General features: G+C 41.1%; 1 protein-coding gene across 1 annotated transcript; it reads left to right on the top strand.

Moving 5' to 3' along the window:
• The first annotated feature begins 498 nt into the window (after positions 1 to 498).
• Positions 499 to 20,993, top strand: LOC115400037 (alpha-1-macroglobulin-like). Its single transcript, XM_030107689.1, has 35 exons — positions 499 to 587; positions 742 to 922; positions 1,020 to 1,173; positions 2,839 to 2,891; positions 3,932 to 3,952; positions 4,264 to 4,429; positions 4,530 to 4,614; positions 4,709 to 4,838; positions 5,520 to 5,637; positions 5,736 to 5,845; positions 5,916 to 6,083; positions 6,784 to 7,011; positions 7,311 to 7,374; positions 7,496 to 7,641; positions 7,783 to 7,932; positions 8,865 to 9,008; positions 9,121 to 9,218; positions 9,305 to 9,463; positions 10,901 to 11,126; positions 12,348 to 12,474; positions 12,583 to 12,704; positions 12,799 to 12,850; positions 14,083 to 14,166; positions 14,254 to 14,430; positions 14,809 to 14,884; positions 15,367 to 15,523; positions 16,966 to 17,040; positions 17,249 to 17,411; positions 17,485 to 17,672; positions 19,487 to 19,699; positions 19,826 to 19,947; positions 20,415 to 20,505; positions 20,595 to 20,663; positions 20,744 to 20,849; positions 20,959 to 20,993. Exons 1-35 carry the CDS (start codon positions 502 to 504, stop codon positions 20,991 to 20,993), a joined length of 4,344 nt encoding a protein of 1,447 aa, XP_029963549.1. The 5' UTR covers positions 499 to 501.
• The last annotated feature ends 741 nt before the right edge of the window (positions 20,994 to 21,734 follow it).

The following is a 21,734-nucleotide window of genomic DNA, read 5'->3' as shown; positions in this document are numbered from 1 at the left end:
CGGCAGTACAGCATTCAGGGGAAAATTAACATTCAATATGTGGAATAAAACGGTAATTATTAGATGTTTCCATGTATTAGAATCGTGAAAGGGTTAGACAATTAGTGAGAATGATTACAAGAAGTCTGCAGCGAATGAATCGGGAGAAATAAATGCGTGTGTGTGTGCGTGTGTGTGTGTGTGTGTGTGTGTGTGTGTGTGTGTGTGTGTGTGTGTGTGTGTGTGTGTTTGTGTGCATCAGTGGTCCTACTTGTCTCAGTATATTAAAGATGACTAAGACTGGATTCGTTAGGAAAGGTGTTATTTTGTTTCGTTTTTCCATTTTTGATTGTATGAATTCCATGCAGCATATTGAAGAAACAGAGTCATTGCCCAGTGAGGTGGCTGAAAATGAGGTCAGGGGTGAAATGGGGGAGGGATGAGGGTGAGTGAAAAGTGGGCGTGTTTCTGTCCTCACGGCTATTTAGCGGATTCTGATTCGAAGGATCAGTGCAATCCACCATGAAGAGTCTTGGGATGCAGATGTGGACGTGGACACTGAGTGTCCTCTTGAGTGGGATATGTGTGAGTCAGGCCGCTCCTGGACCGTAAGTTCATCCCTATATTCTGTCTTCATGTTGGCAACGTTTTCACCTGGTTTGTGGAACTGATGAAGTAATGGCTGCTTGTGTGTGTGTGTGTGTGTGTGTGTGTGTGTGTGTGTGTGTGTGTGTGTGTGTGTGTGTGTGTGTGTGTGTGTAGGCACTACTTGGTGCCCATCCCTGCGGTCCTGGAAGCCGGAGCTGAGACCACATTCTGTGCGAGTGTCATGGAGCCCAACGAGACTTTGACCATCACTGTAACTCTGGTGTCTGCAGAGGAGAACATCACTCTGCTCACACACACATCTGACAAAGACTTTCACGTCTGCAGGCAGTTCCAGGTCAGCTTCCAGGATGGGCCTGCTTCGTTTTCCTCGTTGAACATTCTTTTAAGGCTTTTAAAGATCATTTTAAAGCTTTTCTGTTTTTCTGTGACAGGTTCCTCAGAAACAAAAGGAGGTGCAGAACTTCACAGTGGAAGTGCGAGGCAATGCGTTTTATTCAAAAGAAGTTAGAAAAGTGTTGATCAAATCCTACAAACCCTTCACCTTCATCCAAACAGATAGACCGGTCTTTTTACCTGGACAACCAGGTAAGTTCACTTCAATGATCATGTGATGGGTAGTAAATACATTTCTTTTTTATTTGACAACACTAAACATCTGAAGCAAATAAACAGCAGGCAGTGAGCTGCAAACAAAAAGAAAACAAACTAGAATTTGGCACTCAGAGAGCGCAGACCTCCGCCAGCGGTCAAATCAGTCACCAACAACAATAAGAACACCATATATAAATATAACTAAGCAGATGTAAACAAAGCCTGTCATCAATTTAAGACGTAGTACTGAGGCCCTCTGCTGGCTAGATAGATACAGTACTACACTAGTAAAATGAAAGTCATCACCCCAACGTAACTCAGCAATGAAAAACAACACAATGACGGACATGCAGAGATGCATAATAAAGGAAACAAACAGTCCAACATAGGGTGAAATCACTTACAGATGAAGCTCTGATCAAGTTTTGAAGAGAAGCCAACTTGTCGAGATTTTCTCGTGCTGCTACGTGCCTGTTCTGCCCGTGAAACAGGTCCGACTAGGAACTAAAACTAAAGTTCCGCTGGGCGGAACACCCTATCGGTCAATGATAAAGAATCCTTAAGAAAATTTGTGGATTGAGACAGTGACCCGGATCATCACCAAAATTTAATGGATTCTAAGTTAGCCCAAGACCCACCTTTCCACAAAGTTTCATTGCAATCTGTCCATTACTTTTTCCATAATGTTGCTAACAAACCAACCAACCAACAAACCAAAAAAACCGAAGTGATTAGATAACCTCCTTGGTGGAGGTAACAAACAGTGCATTCAGTTGGCATGTAAAATTGATTAAATATGGCAGTGACGAGGAAAGAATTACCACGAAATATGCAAAAGGATTCGGTTTGTTTGATATCTTTGTTTAATTGAGTTAAATACTCTTGTAAAAGCAGGTAGTGCAAGTTTGTTGTTTGTGGTTCTTTCTTTGTTTGATGAAAGAAAAATTATTTAAAATGCCAATGTATTTTTATCAAGATTTGCATGTGTGAAAAGAATGGCCAGAAATTAAGAAAATGATTAAACACCAAAAAATTATGTTGGCATTTAAGAAGTAGTCAGCTGGAAAAAACATATTCTTCAACATTGGGGAAAAACAAAACAAAAAAAACAAAAAAAAAAAAAAAAGAAAACACACACAAGGAGCAGATTTAGGAGTGTTAAATTTTGGACAATAAAGCATGTATTACAGTTTAGACTTATCACAAACAAAATAGCAAAAACAAAACAAGTTTCATAAATATCAGTGAAAGTCATGTTGAAAGCTTGTATATCGATTTGAATGGGAAGAAAGTAGTTGACATGCAAAGGTTCATTAGCATGTGATATATTGAATACATTTTAATCTGAGGTCTGTAGTGGTTGATGCAGTAACTGTTATGAAGTCTCATGGCTGCTTCTAACCCATTCCAGAAAAACGTCATTAAAAAGCAACCATGCTGTGGAAATACTTAAAAAGCTATATTTATTTGAATATAGTAAAAAGAAAGTGACCATGAGACAGAGACTCAGTTCAGGCTCAAAGACACTGCATTTTGTTTCTTGACATAGTCGAGTTTTGACTTCTACTATATTTCTGGACACTTTGATGAACTGTGTCCACAGACAATGGTTTTCAGGAGTGTTCCTGCAGTCACACAGTCTCTTGTTATTTATTTCAGTGAAATTCAGAGTTGTCAGTCTCGACTCCAAACTGAGACCTGCCAGTCGAACAGTGAGTGTTTGGACCGTCTCCACTTTGTTCTCATTTCCAAAGAAAATCAATCAATCAATCGATCTTTATCAGTATAGCATTCCTAGTACAATAAAGTGCAGTTCCACCTGGCAGATCAAACTTTCTTCCTCAGCCTTGGTGACTCTGCTTCCTCCTCTGTGTCCCTCTCATGCGGGGTCCCACCAGGCTCGGTGTCTGGCCCTCTTCTCTTTTCTTTGTGCCTGCTTCCACTTGCCTCCATTATCCCATCAAGCATGGGACAATGGAAGGGAATGTCGAAGGTGCAGTTGCAGCTCCAGAAAAGAGATAGAAGTGATCCAAAAGTATATGCAAGTGGGACTTCACCTTTTAAGGTGGTCTCACTGGATAGTAAAACATATGTGCAATTGAGGAGCCATTTCTTGTAAAACCTAGAGAAATCATTTTAGATTTAGGATTCGTTTATTTTAATTGAAAGCAGTAGGTTTTACCCATCTGTTCATCGGATCACCAGATCACTTCAACAAATCAAGAAACCTGAAAAAATGTCATCGAAGATCCAAAGAAAGCAGAACTGCCAACCTATGTGGATCAAAACAAAACTCACTTTATTAATTCCTCAGACAGTTCAGACACTTCGATGTACCTGTCAGTTTGGTTTTGATTGAATGATCGATTTATTTTAATTTCTCAAAAAGATTTTGTTTTGGATAAATGAGAGCGATCATTGAACCGACTGAAGTTTTGTTAAAGTTTTCACTCTCAAAAAATCCTAAAAAAAACCCCTGAAAAACAGATACCTGCAGACTTTGTTTCTGTTAGATTATAGTTGACTTCTCCACTTCCTTTTCTAACGATTATAATGTGCCTTTACTGCAGTTTCTTTACATTCAGTTCTGTGTTTTTCTTAAATGCATACCTTCATGAAAATCCATGTATTTCATCCTCAGTGGCGAACTGTTCAAAATTAAGACACATTTTGATGAGAACAACTTGTCCTTTAACATCTCTATTTGTTTTTTTGTTTTTTTTTTTTGTTTTTTTTTTTTTTTGCTTTGCAGTACGACATCATTGAGATCGAGGTAAGAAAAATGGCCAATCTCATTCTCTCATTTCTGCACGTTAATGTTTATTATGTGTCAAGCTTTCTGTCTGTATGGTAAATACTGATTGTGATGCAAAATCAGTGATTTTTCTGATATTCAGTTTTTGAGTGACCCCTCCTGTGTAACACTGGCAGGTGTTCAGTATATTTCATTGGTTTATCTGAAGTCTGGTTCCAGAAGTAAAACTTAAACCTGATAAAGAAGATGACTTCGAAGTTTCACCTGCATATCCTGATATTTCTGTGCTTCGTAAACATCTGAACCCTTGGATGTTCTTGATTTAACAGGATCCCAACAAAAACAGGATCGGCCAGTGGCTGAATGAAACATCAGAGAGAGTAATCCTGCAACGCTCCTATATTCTCAACCCAGAGGCCCGAGAGGGAGAATACCGGATCACTGTGAGAGCAGGGGAAGAAAAAATATTTCATAGCTTCAAGGTGGAGAAGTACGGTAAGTAAGCAAATATATTTCGTTTTTTAGCTATCTTTTTTCAGAATCAATTTAAATTCATCAGTAATAAAGTTACTGACATTTACAACTTTCTGCACAGTTTTGCCTAAATTTGACATAACTTTGGACGTTCAAGATGAAATAAGTGTGGCGCAGGAGGAACTAAAAGTTAAAGTTTGCTCAAAGTAAGTAGGGGATTTATTTCTGGGGACTGCTCATGGGGTAGATCTATTTCAGTGAGTGGAAGACTCAAAGTTTTTTTTGTGTGTAAATGTGTAGGTACACATTTGGGCAGCCTGTGCCAGGAGAGGTGACACTGAAGGCTCGCCGACTTCTGAATCATTATTTCCCCATTGAACTTCAAGATGATTTTCAGCTTGTTCCTCCAACCTACATAGAGAAAAACCAGGTGCAGTAAAATACAGCATCTTCTTTCTGTGTGAATACCAGCTAACCCTGGCTGCACTGAATGTGAGAGAGCTTGTAGGTTTACCAGAGAGCTCTTTGTCCATCCGTCCATCCATCCATTATTCATCCATCTTTCCATCCTTTGATCCATCCATCCATCCATCCATCCATCCATCCATATTAACCAGAGAAAACACTTGCACAGGGGAAACATGCAGACTCCACACAGAAAATGCAAGATAAACAGCCCCATGTTTGTGCTATTAATGTAATTATATTATTTTAATTTTTGAAGTATAATTGCCTTCTTATGGCATTTTCGAAAGCATTTCAAGTAAAAGCTAAACAAAAAACATCAAAAGCTGCTGTTTTTTTTTTGTTTTTTTTTCTTGGACCATTTGGCTGTATGTTGTTGTGATCTGGTATTACTTTTTTTTTTTTTTGCTAAAATAGAAATTAGGTTAATGCTTGTGGGTTTCGGTTAAAGTAGCAGCACGTCCACATTTCCATGGTTTATCCGATTCACTGTGAGTCGGCAGCATCACCACAGCTTGAGGACTCAATGATCGTCATCATGGCACAACTGACACAAAAGCTGATTATGGTGACCAAATGTCAAAAGGTCTCTTTTATATGTGTCTATATGCTGTTTCATTTCTCCATGTTCCCTTTGATGACACAGACAGACCAAAATGGTTGTGCCACATTCACCCTCGCATTGTCAACATTTGACAAACTCGACCTGAAAGCCGTGCAGGATGTGCTGGATGTCAGTGCCACAGTAGAAGAGCAGGGCACAGGTAAGCTGGTTTTCATCCTTCTACATTCTTTTTCAGAATAGTGATGGGCACCATATTACCATTGAAATCATGTAATACCATTCCTTTTACATATGCAGGTGTCTCAAGCCGCCAAGAAAAGAAAATAACCATTTCATATGTCGTTGGAACGCTGTCTATCGTCAACACAACAAAAATTTATAACAAAGGAACTGATGTGGAGGGAATTGTAAGTGCTAAACAGTTTTCCCTTCAGTTTTGTCTTTAAAGCACTGTTAAGGCAGTGTTGCTTTCAACAGGTCAAAGCAGTGGACTACAGTGGTAAACCCATTCCCGATCTGCAAGTTTACCTATTTGAAGGAGGGCAGTGGTCTTCAACCAGACTGCAGAATCTCACCACAGACAGTGAAGGACTGGCCAACTTCTCAATCAGCACTGACAACTTCATTGGGGACGTTCACCTTCAAGTAAGTCGGAACGACTCTGAAGGCAACGTTTCTGGCTGGGAAGCCAACAAGACAAAGCTATAATGTACCAGCTGCTGAGTAAGGCCCTGTGAAGAGAGACATGCATCGCTGTTGTATTTTCAGCTCAGAGAAGTTTCTGAAATGAAAATACAACTGAGTGAAACCACACAGAGAACAATATGTTATAAACATTAACAATGTTGAATACATGGACAATTGTATGGATGGACCACAAGTTGGATTGCTCTTCCAGATTAGTTCCAAATATAAAACTACCACGTCCCATGAGATTGTGGACTGGGAGGCATGATACTCTCGAGGCCACCATGGTTGTTATTGTCTGTCTACTCACGTATGTGCAGAATTAACATTAGGCAAGACGAGCATGTCTACTGGCAACATTTTAGTCACCAACAAGGAGATGGAGCCTGAGCACTTTTGAAAAGTTCCACCTTAGGAACTGTTTCCAAAAAATGAAAATTGCAGTGGCTCCAAGCACAGTTCTTATTTTACTAACCTGGCCTAATATTCAGTTGAATTCAGTTCAGTTTTATTTCTGTAATGTTAAATAATAGCACAGTTGCAGAGAAAATCCAAACACTTTCACTTTCACAACAATTAGCCAGAGCAAACAAGTAAAGACATTTTAATGAATGCTCAGCGAGACTCCTCATCATGCATTTTCCTTTCCATATCTTAGGTGAGCAATACGCCAACACTGGAGTTCAGAGGATACAGACTGCCTTACTATGACAGCACAGGCTACACGCTGAAGCAGTACAAGGAAATCGATGAGGACACCATAACTGTCAGCTCCCTGAAGCTGCAGACGAGAGATGAAACCCTCTCCTGCGGCAAAGAAGAAGAGCTCCAGATTGCTTACACTGTGGTGGGAGAGCCTCAGGGTTCTGTGGATTTCTTGATTCTGGTGAGTTATTTCTATTTCTTTCTCAACTTTAAGCCATTTTAATAATTGATATATAACTTGAAATCAATCAGTCAGTCAGTCAGTCAGTCAGCAAGGACAGATAATTTTCCACAATTCTTTTACAATCACAGTCCCCTGTGTTCACAAACACACAGTTGGTCTGGAAATTCCACTTCTTGCAGACCAGAGGTTAACCGATTTCTATATTATGAATACTGAGCTGAATCTACCTGACTGAATTTGACATGTTGTGCTTCATTACTAATTCTTTATTCCTTATTTCACCTCAAATCTTTCAGATCTTAGCTCGGGGAGCCATCCTCACCCAGGGATTTCAAAAGTTTGAAGTGCAAGATAAACAAGGTGTGTTATTTAATTAGCTTTTCATTCATATTTGCAAAGTTGTGTTCTTCAGCAGAAGAAAGTGACGATGGCAATTGTTGATTGAAAACTGATTTGCAGTGGCTGGTTTTTTTTGTTTCAGTGAATCAAGGCACATTGTCTTTTAAGCTGGAGGTGTCTCCAGACATGGCACCTGAAATCCAGGTTGTGGTTTATGCCGTCCTCCCCAGTGAGAATGTGATTGCCGACAGCGCCGACTTCAACATTGAGAAATGCTTTGGTAACAAGGTCAGTGTCGGAACAAAGTGTCACCAGTTTTGCTGTTTACACTTAAATGCAAATTTGAAAAAGGTCACTTTTTTCCTGAAGATGTCTAATATTAATTATAAAAATAATTAAATTCAAAATAAAAAAAATGCCCTGAATCAGGTGTCGCTGGAGTTTGCACCAACAACAAGTGTCCCAAGAGAGGAGGTCGACATTCAGGTGACGGCCCAGCCAGATTCTCTGTGTGGTGTGAGTGCTGTGGACCAGAGCGTTCTCATCAAGGAGCCAGGGAAGACTCTGGAGGCTGAACAGGTACCATTAAAACCTGTAAAAAGTTTTACACTTTAAGGGTCCAAATGTAAGGATTTATCTTATGCAGTAGAACATCTGAAAAAAAAAATATATATATATATGTGTAGTCCCATCAGCCAATCACAGTGGTATTTCCTACTCCCTCGAAGAACCAGACACTTTGGCTTTATGCCAGTCGGTTGAATATTGAAAGAGACAGCAGGAGTTCATGACTTGGGAGAACTGGTGTGTAACTGTGAACTACAAAATGACATCTTTTCTTTATCCATCCTATCCTACTGTTCAGGATAAATAATCAACCTTCGCTGATGGCTGCTGACATTGGCGAAATTGTGCCCCAGACACCCAAAGTTATCATGACCTTCATTTTGTTGGGGCTCTCTTCGAATCTTCCTAACACTGAACCAAAACACCAATGTACAAATGTCAACAGAATCACAGTAGCATTAACGTTGGCATAATAGGCCAGCTGTGGTTGACTCAATATGTCTGTGTGTTTCCATCAATGATAGCGAGCAACTGATAATCAGACTCTATAATGTGGTGGCATCACCTGTCAGAAAAAACACTCCTTCATTGTTGTTTTTAGAGTTACATCATTATAAGTGCCGATGGGTGCATCAAAAAAAATGTTTTAAAAAAACTGTCAGCGTGTCAGAACTAACAAGGAGTCAAAAGCTGAGAGAGTCGAAAGATGTTTTCAAAGCATTTTGTGTGAAGATTCCTCTTGTCTTCTGTCTTTGCCATTGTGGTCTGGAATTAATTATTCAGCACACTTCAACAATGATTTTCTTGTAAACCATTGGTCAAGATATATATCTGACAGTCTTACACCTGTGAGCCTCTGGATGATTCGACTATTAATCAAAACTTCATTGATAAACCCTGGTGGTTCATAAGGCTGTTTTTTTTTGTTTTGTTTTTCATTTCAGATATATGACTTGCTGCCTGTCAAGAAAAAAAACTCCATACCAGACGAGGTTGTCGATGCCACAGAATGCTTACCCGTGAGACCAAAAAGAAGCATCGCGCCTGATCCTCTTGAGTCTCCAGATGATGCCTTTTCAGTTTTCTCGGTACAATATAAATCATACCAGCCTCTGTGTTTCTTTCATTCATTCCCTCTTGTAGCTTTTCTTGTATCCTTTCTTCCTTAAAGTGCTGTTGGTGTGTTGTTGACTTTTCTAGGACGTTGGATTGAAGATGGCCACAAACCTATTGATCAAAGTCCCTTCATGTCTCAAGTACAAAGGACGAGAATACCAACATGGTGACCTTTTTTATGTGTCTGACATTCTCTGATTCTGATATCTGCTGCAGATTTCTGAACACTACCTGGTTCTCTTTCAGATTTCAGGTTCCTTGTGGGAAGGCTGCGCTTTAAGGAGCCACAAGTGGAGCGTGTATACTCTCAATCCAGTCCCATTGTTGAAATCAGTGATATAGCTGATGATTCTGATGAATATGAAGTTATAGAGACGGTTCGCACCTTCTTCCCGGAGACTTGGATCTGGGACCTGGTGGAAGTCGGGTGAGCAAAGCAATTGATTGATGGTCATTAAATGAAGAATGTGGAGTCATAATCTGACAAACTCATGTGGGCGAGACAGAGGACTCAATCTGAACACTCAGCAAGGGAATCAGGGAAACCAGGTGTCAACAACCAAGGGAATATAAATCTGTTCACAGTGCAAAGACAAATTGATGGTGGTGCAGAAAACACCTGGAATCATGGGAGAGACCACAACATCAGCAACATCACTGGGCACTGATATGTGACAACACAGAGCTGCAAAAATACGTGGGCAGACAGCATGAGTGAAAGTGCATAAGGGCTTTACTCTGAATGCACAAAACATGAGGAAACATGAAGCAGCACCAGAACGCCTGGACATGGTACTAGAAGAATTAAAGGAGAGATATTATGCTATTTTTCAGTCACGTCATACAGGTCTCAGAAGCCCAAAAACATAGCATTTAAGTTTGTTCGTCCCAAATTCATCCTTTGTTCGGAGTTTAAGCAGTCTAAAAAGTCGCTCTGAGGAGCCCTCCTCTGAACAGCCTGTTTCTGAGCCTGCTTCCAGGTCTGCACATGAACGCGTCTGTCCACGCCCACTCTCACACACACACACACGGTGAGGGCACAGTCGGTGGGTGGGGGGGGGGAGTTAAGTTAAGACCAAACTCAAACTCGACCGTTTCAGCAGGCATTTTCACAAAATGTGGTGTAGCAAGACAGGGAGGAAGCAGACAGCTTTCAAATTTGTACGTCAAAATGAGGCTACGGCAACACGTACTACTATAAGAACCTCTCCACAAAGTGAAAAAATCATAATATGTCCCCTTTAATGTTAATGAGATGACATCAGACTGATACCAGGGGACAAAACTTTCAAAGGATGAAAAATGGGGGGACAGAAAAAGATGAGAGAAAGAGACAACATGACGACATGACCAGATCATGAGATTCCAGACCAGACAAATGAGTCTGAAAAGAGAAGACTCTTCACTGCTGAAAGCCTGCAGCAGCAGAAATGGTTTCAACAGACCTTCTCCCTGTCAATCACTGGTAGCAATTTGGTACAATACATAATATGTTTTGAATGCATGATTGTTCTGAGCACGTCCGTATAGTATAGTTTGATTTGTAGCGTATTAAGGTGTGAGCACACTTTGAAATGACAGGAAGAAAACAAAACAAAAAAACAAAAAAGAAAAAAACCCAGCAAGAGTAATTTGGATAACCAGTACAATTCTTCTAAACTATGCAGCAGACTGTTTTAAATTTAGAAAGTGAAACATCACATAGACATGCACACCCTGCACATCCAGCAGCTCACATTGTTTGTTTTGCTTATTTCACTAGTGGTGGTAACTATACAGAATAATACATGAACACAGTTTTTAGCCCAAAACTATACAACTGATTTCCAGTCTCACGTAATGTTTTTGTGTGTTGCTGATCCAGAGACTCTGGAAGGAAGGACGTCGCCTTCAAAGTGCCCGACACCATCACCACCTGGGAGACGGAGGCTTTCTGTTTGTCCCCTCGGGGTTTCGGTCTGGCTCCTCGTCAGAAGTTCACCGTCTTCCAGCCGTTCTTCCTGGAGCTCACCTTGCCCTACTCCATCATCCGAGGAGAGAGCTTTCAGCTGACAGCGTCCGTCTTCAACTACCAGTCCGACTGCTTGATGGTAAGCAGGCTTTTGACTTCTCCTTGACTTCAGACCCCGTATACATGACAACTTTTTCAAACAACACGTCCGAAGCACTCAGACTCACTGAAATCACAATTTTTTTGAAGTGTTTAGGTTTTGTCTCTGTGGAGGAAGAGAAAATACCACAGCCTCAGTCAACAGTTCTTCTGAACAAGTTTCAAGAGCTCCTTAAAACTCACTGTTACAGCGTGAATGGAGTTGTTGTTGATGATTGCCCCTAATCCAATATAACCAAGTGATATGAAGGATCAGCTGTTGCAAACTTTCCCTTAATTCATTTTTATCAAATTGTCTGTACTGATCACTGTTTTGTGAATTACTGACAACACTTGTTCTGGGGTCTCAAACATAATTTGTAAACAATTTCAAAGAAATCATTGACTTTTAAACAGTTTTCTTAAGAGTAGTGGTCAAACACTGAGACCCGAGTTGAAATATCGGTGATACTGCCATCAAAGCTAGTTACTGTATTGGTTCGGCCTCGTAGCCATGCTGCTGTTACAAACCAAGGGAGTTTGCGAAAACATTCTTAGCAAAAAAGCTGCAAAATGCTACAGTGACAGTAGATCTTTGGACATTTCACTGTAAGTAGCACCAATTAGTCCTAAAAACGTGTTACGCCCTGTGCCCCTGCGGCCATATGGGGACACTCATGGCCCGTTTTGCCCTTCATGCTTGCCCTGTCTCACCTGTCTGTCTGCTCCTCATGCTCTCCTGCCTGGTCACCGGCCTCGTTACCACCCTAATGTGTGACACCTGTGTTCCCCTCTATTTAAGCCCTCCTTCCCTTGCTGTTTCTTGTCGGCTCCTTGTGGGTCTGTCTGTGTGTTCTGTCTGTGTTCCTGGTCTGTGTTCCTGGTCTGCGCTCAGCTCTGTGGTTCCTGAGTCTTGGAAAATAAAGAAAGTTTCATGCACTTGTGCTGCCTGCGCTTGGGCCCTTCCACCTGCACCGTGGCAAAATGAATCCTATCTCTTCATTAAAATGAAGTGATGATACTGAAGTCTTTTTTGTCAGTAGTTGCGACTTATATAAAAGCTATACTTTTGGAAAAAGTTTAAGTATAAAGGTTATAATGCCCTGTGACGGACGGGTGCATCCTGCCTTCGTTGGCTGACATTGGCTGTGTTCTAGATTTGAGCCATATATTTGCTGGAGATCCCATTTTAAAATACTGTGCTTTGTCGTCTTTTGAACAGATTGCAGTGAAGCCCACAATCTCAACAAATTACATCCTTGAATCGGCTACAGAAGATCAGAACATTTTCTGTTTGTGTGGAAAAGAGCGCAGGACCGTCACCTGGACCGTGACCGTCCTCAACCTGGGTAAGAACAGCTGTCTCCCTCCTACCAGCACGTCTGGTTATCATTCCACCTCTGTGAAATCCGTCCAAATTACAAAACGTTTGAAATGACATGTCGATCTTTCGTCAGGGGTCGCGAATGTGACTGTGTCTGCCGAGGCCGTGGAGTCCCACGTCCTTTGTAACAACGAGGTGGTCGAAGTACCAAAACTTGGTCGTATTGATACTGTCATCAAACCTGTCATTGTCAAGGTTGGTGCCTTTCAGAACAACATCAATCATCAAGTCTGACAATGCTTCTCATTGTAACAGTTTTTGTTGTTGTTTGTTTGTGTGTGACTTTTAGGCTGAAGGAATTGAGAAAACAGACCCCTACAGCTGGCTTATGTGTCCCAATGGTCAGTTTGGATTATCAATATTACCTTTTTTGCACCCAAATTTGCATCACAGCTCTTGTTCTGTAACAGAATGCACTGGCACGATCATGTAGAAAAGCAGTTTTTCTGATTCCAGGGAGCATCAATACAGCTCACACTGGCCTTATGATGAAAATTTTATTGGAAAAACGACAGGAAAAAAAAGTTACAACATCTACAGTGTTACCCTGAGCTACCTTCAGCTGTATTTTCAAGTGAATATAGAATTTTACATGAAAAGGATGCTTCACAGACTGAATCTTTAGCTTGTGGAAACTCAAAGGCACATCGAGAGAAGGAATTATTCCCTCTCCCGGATCTTCTCACCACAATCTGGAGGCTCAAACAGGAAAAGTTAACAAACTGAAATCTCCCGAAGATTTGTTGCCCTGTTTTTTCACATTCCTGATACTTGGTATGTTAAGAGAGACTTTATGTCATTTATTTGACCACTTCAGAAGAGCTTGGGTATTATTTTATTTCCCCTTTAGTCTGCAGTATTTGGTGAGTTGGTTCAAATGATCAAGATTACAATACCAATGTTGAAATGTGTTAACATTAAAGATAATTGCAATATTTTCACAAGTTGTTGTGATCATAATACGGTTGGCCTACTTGTATACTTTTGAGTTGTAGCTACAAGCAGCCAACTGCCTTTGAAGATAAATAGTGCAGTGAAAATCTGTGATTGGTCAGTTGAGAAACTGATTGTTTTTTATTCTTTTATATTAGGCCTGCCATGTGTTGTAAAATAACAGTTTCTCAAATGTAAACTTTTTAGTGATGTATTAATACTTTCCTGCACTAAAACAGAGAGATTTAGACTCCAAGTTATTCATAGATTAGAATGCTACTTTTTGCTGGTCCCAACCACTCTAGAATAATTTGAATTTAATGTCGCCCCTGAACTAAAATTAGTCTGAAACCCCTAATCGATATCAATATATGTGTTAATATCTCACCAAATTTAAAACTTTCAAATTTAGCAGGATGAATGTTAACACGAGGAGTTTAAATGTGCCGAACTCCTGTGAGAGTTTATAAATGTGATGATTATTTCATAATTGTTGCTTTCTCGTGTGGGTCGTGTCCACACTACACCAGTGTAGACCAGAGTTTCACGTTTTGACTAATGTAAGCAGATCTAAACCAAGCCAGCCTCACCTCCAGCTGGAGTTTTCTTTTTTTTCTCGTGTGTGTGTGTCTATCCGCAGGGTTCGTTTTGTCAGAGGAAGTAGACATCAGCCTTCCTGCAGACGTGATTGACGGCTCTGCCCGTGCTTCAGTGTCAGTCCTGGGTAAACTCAGCAATTCATTTTAATTCATTTCATTTCAGTGTTGCCTCAGCCAAGCACAGACATGAAACAGACTTGTTTTCGTTGCAGGCGACATCCTGGGCCGGGCCCTTCAGAACCTGGACGGACTGCTGCGGTTGCCACGCGGCTGTGGGGAGCAGAACATTGCTCTGCTGGCCCCGGACATCTACCTCCTGGAGTATCTGAATAGCACACAGCAGCTCACCCCAGCCATCAGCGACAAGGCGACTGGCTTCCTGACCAGCGGTAAGTTTCAGTGTTGCAAAGCGAGAGGACGTTCACGATGCAACAACTCAAGAAAACCCCGGTTTCTGCTCGGGGGCAGCGACCCAGGCCCTCCATCAGTAGTTAGGGATTTTCCGGGAGGGAGTCGGGATTCTCCAGCTCCACTCACTGCAGATGAATCAGAACAGGTCCATTGTCGGGGATCCTGCAGGGAGGAAGAGAGAGACTACAGGAGAGATTGAACAATCACAGACAAGAAGAGGGGCATTGCTGAAGCTCTGCCTCCCATTCTACTTACCGAAAACCTAGACATTTGCAGTAAACCAGCACTCAGAGAATCATGAGATTCTCAAATCATGAGAACCTTTCTGTAATTGGTCTGTTTCTCTTGTTGTAAAGGCTACCAGAGACAGCTCAACTACAAAGATAAAGATGGCGGCTACAGCACATTTGGTTCGGGAGCTGCGAACACTTGGTAAGGAAATGACATCAAGTCATCCGCTCAACAGGTTCTCATTTGGTCCTCCGGAGGTCCGTTAGCAGTTTTATGAGCAAAGTGAACCACTGAAACTGATGGTCAGTATTGTATTTCAGTTTTACATCAAGTCAGTCTCTTGTGATTTTCAAGGGTATTTTTAGTGTGCATTGTGTGATTTTTGGTAAGTTCAGATGTGTTTTAATCCAACAAACACTATTTTATTCATGCAGAAATTGTGCTTTCAGATGAAAATACAGCTAAAAAACACTGAAAGTATTTTCATGAATATCCTTTGAATTTCAGCACTTCAAGTGGCGTTTTCTTCACATATCTGCTTCACAAAGTCTTGACTTGGAAATGAAAAACAAATTTGAAATGAAAGAAAATGTTTAATTTGTAGGTTTCTTTGTCATTGAAGACAGCTGGCGCTCCTTCTAAAAACAGATTTCTCCTGGTAACTCTACTCCTTTCATCCGCAGGCTGACGGCCTTTGTGCTGAGATCTTTTTCCAGAGCTCAATCTTTCATTTACATTGATCCAGCAGTTATTGATGAATCCAAGACATGGCTGAAAAACAACCAACTTGAAAGTGGCTGCTTTGAAAAGTCTGGACGACTCTTTAACAACAGAATGAAGGTATGTCGATTCCCTTCTGATGGGTGTGAACTGTATGGACAGCTTGCAGCCAACCAGAGCTGATATAGTTTAAGGATAATTCAGAAATTTGAATTGCACAAGAAGCTTTTCTGAAAAAAAAAAAAAAAAGAATTAGAAATCTGAGAAATGATTTTTTTCGTTGCATGCTCTCCAAATTGACGTGTTATCAGTGGACCGCGCTCTTGTGTTTTGAGTCTTGGTTTTGGACTATTTTTGACTTTGACAATGACTTTTGGACATTAGCACAGGGTTCTGGACACTTCATGGCTTGATGTGACTTTTGGACTACTTTTGACACGTAGCAGTTAGCGAACTAGCTAGCTGGAGACCAAGCAAACAGCTGCCTGTAGCCAGACGCCACTGGTGGCCGTATTCCTTCTCACACTTCACTGGGAGCTCGTAATGAATGGCAGACAGTGCGGCAGTGTGTGTGTGCCAGGATTCGGCCAATGAAACAATAGACAGAAGATCTGGATAACATTAAAAAGTCAGTGAACTTCCTGTCAGGGGACTTCTCTGCTGTCAGGCTGCAGGAGAAAGCTATATTGAGGTTGATCGAGGAGGTAAAGGCACTGAAAGTCCAAAATGGTGACAAGGACAGGCATATTGCCTTCTTTCCAAAAAGGGGAGCATTTAGAACAGCTCACTGAGGAAATCACCTAAGAATTGAACAAATTAAAAAGATAGTTTGACATAAATAAACTATCATTAAATTTGGTGTTGGGTGTTAATGTTGGGAGATGGGCTACAATATCTAGGAAACCTCACATGAAACATATTCACACCAAAATAATCTGAAGTATTTTAGTCCTCAGCCAGGCAAAATGCTTCACAAACAGCAAAGCTCCATATATCCCGTATTATTCACTTATTTAGTCATATTTAAATCACTTTGTGGAAGTTTGGGGTAATTCCTACAAATCCTCACTGTGCCTGTTGTGCAGACTCCAGAAAACAGTCATCGAGATGGTTCATCAGGCTTCTAGGACTCCGTTAATGCTTTATTTATACATTCCAGCCAATTAAAACTCCTGATCTGGTGGAATTCAAAACAGCTAAATCAAAGTATGAAGGAATAAACAACTACTCGGCAGCTTACAGAATCTTTCCACTGATAGAGACGGTGATTATACAGGGGAATCCTAATTTCAGAACAGGAGTGTTTGAAAACCAGAAAAAGGATGTGCACCATATTCAGCGGCGTGAGGGTTTAGAACAAATTCAGTCAAGAACTAAGTTGATGCCCAAGAATGACCCTGGATATGTACAGGTACATGTGTGTCTGTGTGTATATGTGCTCACACACACATTTTTGACTTTTCTGAAATGACTTTTGAGAAAAAATTGCAAGTGTATTTAAGATTTTCTCTTGGTGTGCTAGTAGCGTGCATGCTAACGTGTGCATGATGCTCTGTGTGCAGGGAGGTGTGTCTGATGAGGTGACTCTCACTGCCTACGTCACTGCTGCCTTCCTGGAGTCAGGCGTCAAGCCAGGCGTGAGTAAACTTCAAGGTTTCAAATCATTCACATTTCTTCTTCTGGTGACTGGAATCTCTAAATAGCAAATGTTTCTTAAATTCTTTATTTCATTGACAAAACATGCAAACCTTTGTATCTGTGTGAAAGACCTCAGACAAATATAACCACAAAAATGGATTCCAGCTGTCTTTAAATCAATAAACACGTGTCCTTCAATGTTATCAGAATCGAGTGGTAAAGAGAAGCCTGCGGTGCCTCAAAGAGTCCTTTAGTGAACTGAACAACACCTACACCGCAGCTCTGACCGCCTACGCCTTCAGCCTGGCAGGAGATGTGGAGACCCGTGACCGCCTCCTGCAGCACCTCGACTCAGTTGCAATTAGAGAAGGTGAGTCGCCCTCCTGAAGGAGACGATCAAACTCCATTACTGACTGTAAGCTGACACTGTTTCTGTTTTTCAGGAGGTTTCCTGCACTGGTCCAGGAAAGCTACAGACGAATCAGAATCTCTGTCTGTGGAGATCAGCTCCTACGTGCTCTTGGCCAAACTCAGTGCCTCTCCAAGTGCCGAGGACCTGGGTTACGCCTCCAGCATCGTCAGGTGGCTGGCGAGGCAGCAAAACGCCTTTGGAGGTTTCTCTTCCACACAGGTACGCCTGTACACGACTCACAAACCAACCTGAGACAGGTAAAGCTTGAACACGTAAAGGGTGAAGGAGTGCGGGATGGTTCAGGCCAATATAAATGCTAATGGTGTGCTAAAACAGCAGATGGAATCAATGTTACTCTTCAGGTAGTTGACATTTTCATGTCATTTGGTGATCCTGTTCTTAAGCTAACCTTTTTTCGTCCTTAACAAACTCTTGACCTCAGGATTTTGCATAGTTAACACAAAAATGATTGAAAAGCTTCATTGTGGGTTTCATATGCTGATTCTGATGATGCAAGAACTCTCAGGAGAGGGAAATGTTGTTCAGCCTGCTTCATTTCAGACAGGTTTGTCACCATGTGCCCTTCAACCGTTGTAGGTTATTTAGATTCCACTATCTGACCTCTATGCACACAATTGGCAACAGCAATTAAATCTGTGGTTTAAACGTCATTCTTTGCCTCACACATCAAAATATATTGTACTTCTGCTTCCCCGTAGTAGAGCACAGTGTCAATGCTCGTTTCGTAGTTTCATACCCTTCAGTCTTTTCAGCTTTGGTGGCAGTAATTAAACTTTATTCGACTGACAGATCTAATTATGTCTTGCCTGGTTTCAAGAGAAGTTAGAAACAAAAAGATGAAGGAAAAACAAGTAAAACTTAACATACTGCTGGTTAGAAGTACATACAATATGCTAACATGATTGTAGGTGAGGACCCACAGTGACTAATGCTGGTGGATTGGTGACACTCGCCTCTGGGTGTCAGTCAGGACACACAAACCACGACAGGGCTTCTGGAGTAACTTCTTCTTTATTGTCAGAAGAAGTGAAGTATTGCAGGCAGACATTTCTTCTTAGTTAACAGCCAGTGGGAGTGGGGATATCTACCCATGTAGAGTACTGTGTTGTGTTGTGGTCCTATAACAAGAAATTAATCATCATTAAGCTGATGAACAGAAGGACAAATACACTGAGATGAATGGCAAACTACAAACATAAATCAGTCTTTCACAGGAGTGAAACTACACACTGATTAGGATTAGATTGAACAGCATACACATATTGAATTACTCTAGCCAACAGTGACACCTACTGGACATTAAACAGAGACCCACAAACTCTCCAATTAAGTATCAAATAAGAAGTATTTACAGAAACCCATCTTGATTAAGACAAATGAAGGCAATAACACATTCCTCAGGTGAACTGGACACACGTGCACTGAACATAAACCCCACTACATGATGAAATGCAATACAATCGCTCTTAACAAGCTAGCGTTTAGCATGGCTAGTAGCATCTGAACACAGGCTGAAATCACACCACAAAACTCCAACATGCAATGAACATTCCACAATCACCGGGTCATGATCTCAAAGTGAACATGCTGGGGTGCTACTTACATTTACTCAGGAACGCACAACTTCTGTATTCGGTTTCATTTTCCTCCCACACTCAAGCAGCATTCAAAGCTAACAGAACGATCCAGGACCAGGAAATAGTAATAACATTTCTCACCAGTAGGTGGCAGACCAAACCAAAAGTGTACTCAAGCAGAATCTACTGTAATCCCACAGTATAATAATGCAACAACAATCAATAATGAAACAGCAAACATAACATGCATTCAATCCCCACATCCACAGTCCAAGCCTTTCTAACAATGATGGAGACAAAAAAGAGGGCAAGAGAAAGAGCACTGTTCACAGCATCATCTATCACAAGTCTAGCATTATAACACACAGCATGCTGGATGTTCTCCTGATATCAGCAGCCGTCGTTGAGGATCCTGTCTTGTCTCATGTGTTGTAGGACACAGTGGTGGCTCTCCAGGCTCTGGCTCTCTACTCCACTCTGGTGTTCAGTCCTGGGGGTTCCAGCACCGTGAAGGTTCAGGGTCCCAGCAGCGCTCTGTTGTTTGAGGTGAACCCAGACAACGCGCTGCTCTACCAGCAGAGCGCGCTGCAGGACGTGACGGGGAAGTTCAGCCTGGAGGTGAACGGCTCCGCATGTGTTTCAATCCAGGTCAGTTTCACCATGAGTGATGAAATCTTATCTGCTGGAAAGAAAAGTCAGCCTGCTTGATCCAAGAAAATCAAACGAAACTGTTCTTCATCTTTCATGCTGAACTCTTGTTTCTCTGTTTTCCAGATTGCTGTTGACTACAACGTCCCCATTCCCGTTCCGATCTCCACTCTCAGTGTGAAGGTCAAAACAGAAGTTGATGACGGCAATCCCCGCAGACCTAAACTCAAGCTGAAGCTGCAATTGCTGTAAGTCGTCCACGAGCAGCAGGTTACATACATGTCATAGATACTCTGAAAGTTTTCTCTTTGAAAATGTGCAAGTTAGAGGACAATCAACAATTTAAAACAAGTCAAACTTCCACTGTGACTGAAATCTGCCTTTTATATGGATGAATTTGTCACTTCTCTTGGAGACTGCACCCAGTCTGTCAAACTGCTTGATTTCAAATGAGAAAGGCTCAGTCTCTTGACTCCATCAAGCACCTCCTCAACACATACGTGTACTTTTTGGCTTTGAATTCTATTTGACGTCTGACACAATGATATGTGCCATTGTTCAATTGCATATTTACTCACAGATTATGTTGTCTCTTTCTGTAAGGCACTTTGGTCAAACTTGGATGTTTTTTAACGTGCTTTATGAATAACGTTGACTCGACTTGACCCATGGGACATGTTGAAAAGTTTTCACATGATGGTGTTTTCTGTTACAGTTACAGTGGAAAGGAGAGCAATACCAACATGGTGATCCTGGATATCAAAGTGCTCTCTGGATTTGTCCCGGATGAACAGTCTCTGAAGAGGGTGAGATGTTAACAGGCTTTAGTTTAGTTCATGCATTAGTTCATGTATATTACTAGTGGATGACCGGCTGGATCGTCCTCTGCTGACAGCTCCGGGGGACTTTGCTGGTGGACCGTGTTGACCGACAGGACGACCACGTCCAGGTGTACCTGCGGGAGGTGAGTGAGCTCTGCATATTCATTTGTGAGAATATTTGATGAAAATGGTTTTGATTGTATTTTTTTTCTCTTCTGTTCAGTTATCCAAAGACGCATCCTTAAATCTCAACTTAGACATTGTCCAGGAAGTTCAAGTGCAGAACCTGAAGCCCGCTGTGATCCAGCTCTATGACTACTACCAGCCAAGTAAAAAAACTTTACCCTTTCATACAGATGATTATATATATTTAAAAAAAAAAAAAAAACTGTTTTAAATGTGTTAAAATCTGAACGATGATCTCCTCTCATTCCTCAGGTAATCGAGCTGAGGTAGAATACACCTTGCCGTGAGCTACAGGTGACAAACTCCAGGAACTCTAAAATCCAGGAAAAACTGTGTCAGCAACTGTTCCAGAAGTGATTGCCTCAGTCTGAAGAAACAACTTATTGTACTCTTTGTTTTGCAGGTTGAAGCCAATCACTCACTCAGGCACCATGCAAGAAGTTGCATTTTATTAAAAGAATTTTTGAATGTCTTTCCTGTCTCCGTGTCTGCTCATTATTTATTTTATTATCATAATTTCTTTAAATTAAGATGAGTGTATTCATGCTGCTACAATAATTTTGTTTCCCTTCTGGGGTAAATCGATCATTCAGTCAATCAATAAATCAGTAAGTCCATGTGTCTATGCATGCAAGCATTGCATGATCAACAAGTAGAACATCTGGATCATACCTTCTCAAATATTTTTGTTGTATATCAGAAACTTATGAAGCATGGACACAGCAATAGCAGCAACAAGACTAATAATGTAAGATGTTCAAGTTAGTTCATGCATTTTGTTAAAGTTTTAACAATATTTGAACATTTAGTTCCATATTTGCTTTCTGATGTGTTTACATATTTAAAATAATTACAGAAGTATGGCGCCTGCTTAAGTTTACGATGTGTTTAACAGTTCAAATATTCCTAGTCGCTCATTGGTCTGTTAAAGACGTGATGAATGACAAGGGGACATACAGAAATGAGGAAGTGTGGTGTACGGAGTGAGAGAAAAGTGTGACCGAAGGAAAGAAGAGACTGTGGTCATA

Source organism: Salarias fasciatus, chromosome 14 (assembly GCF_902148845.1).
Source record: "Salarias fasciatus chromosome 14, fSalaFa1.1, whole genome shotgun sequence".
NCBI classification, from domain to species: domain Eukaryota; kingdom Metazoa; phylum Chordata; class Actinopteri; order Blenniiformes; family Blenniidae; genus Salarias; species Salarias fasciatus.
This window is presented reverse-complemented; position numbering and strand designations above follow the sequence as displayed.

What these genes read in the sequence shown, in the direction of transcription:
- LOC115400037 (XM_030107689.1), top strand. Translation starts at nt 502, where the DNA reads ATGAAGAGTCTTGGGATGCAGATGTGGACGTGGACACTGAGTGTCCTC. An exon ending in AGTAGAAGAGCAGGGCACAG is followed by an intron (nt 5,638 to 5,735) that starts GTAAGCTGGTTT and finishes TTACATATGCAG; the next exon opens with GTGTCTCAAGCCGCCAAGAA. An exon ending in AGACTCTGGAGGCTGAACAG is followed by an intron (nt 7,933 to 8,864) that starts GTACCATTAAAA and finishes TTTTCATTTCAG; the next exon opens with ATATATGACTTGCTGCCTGT.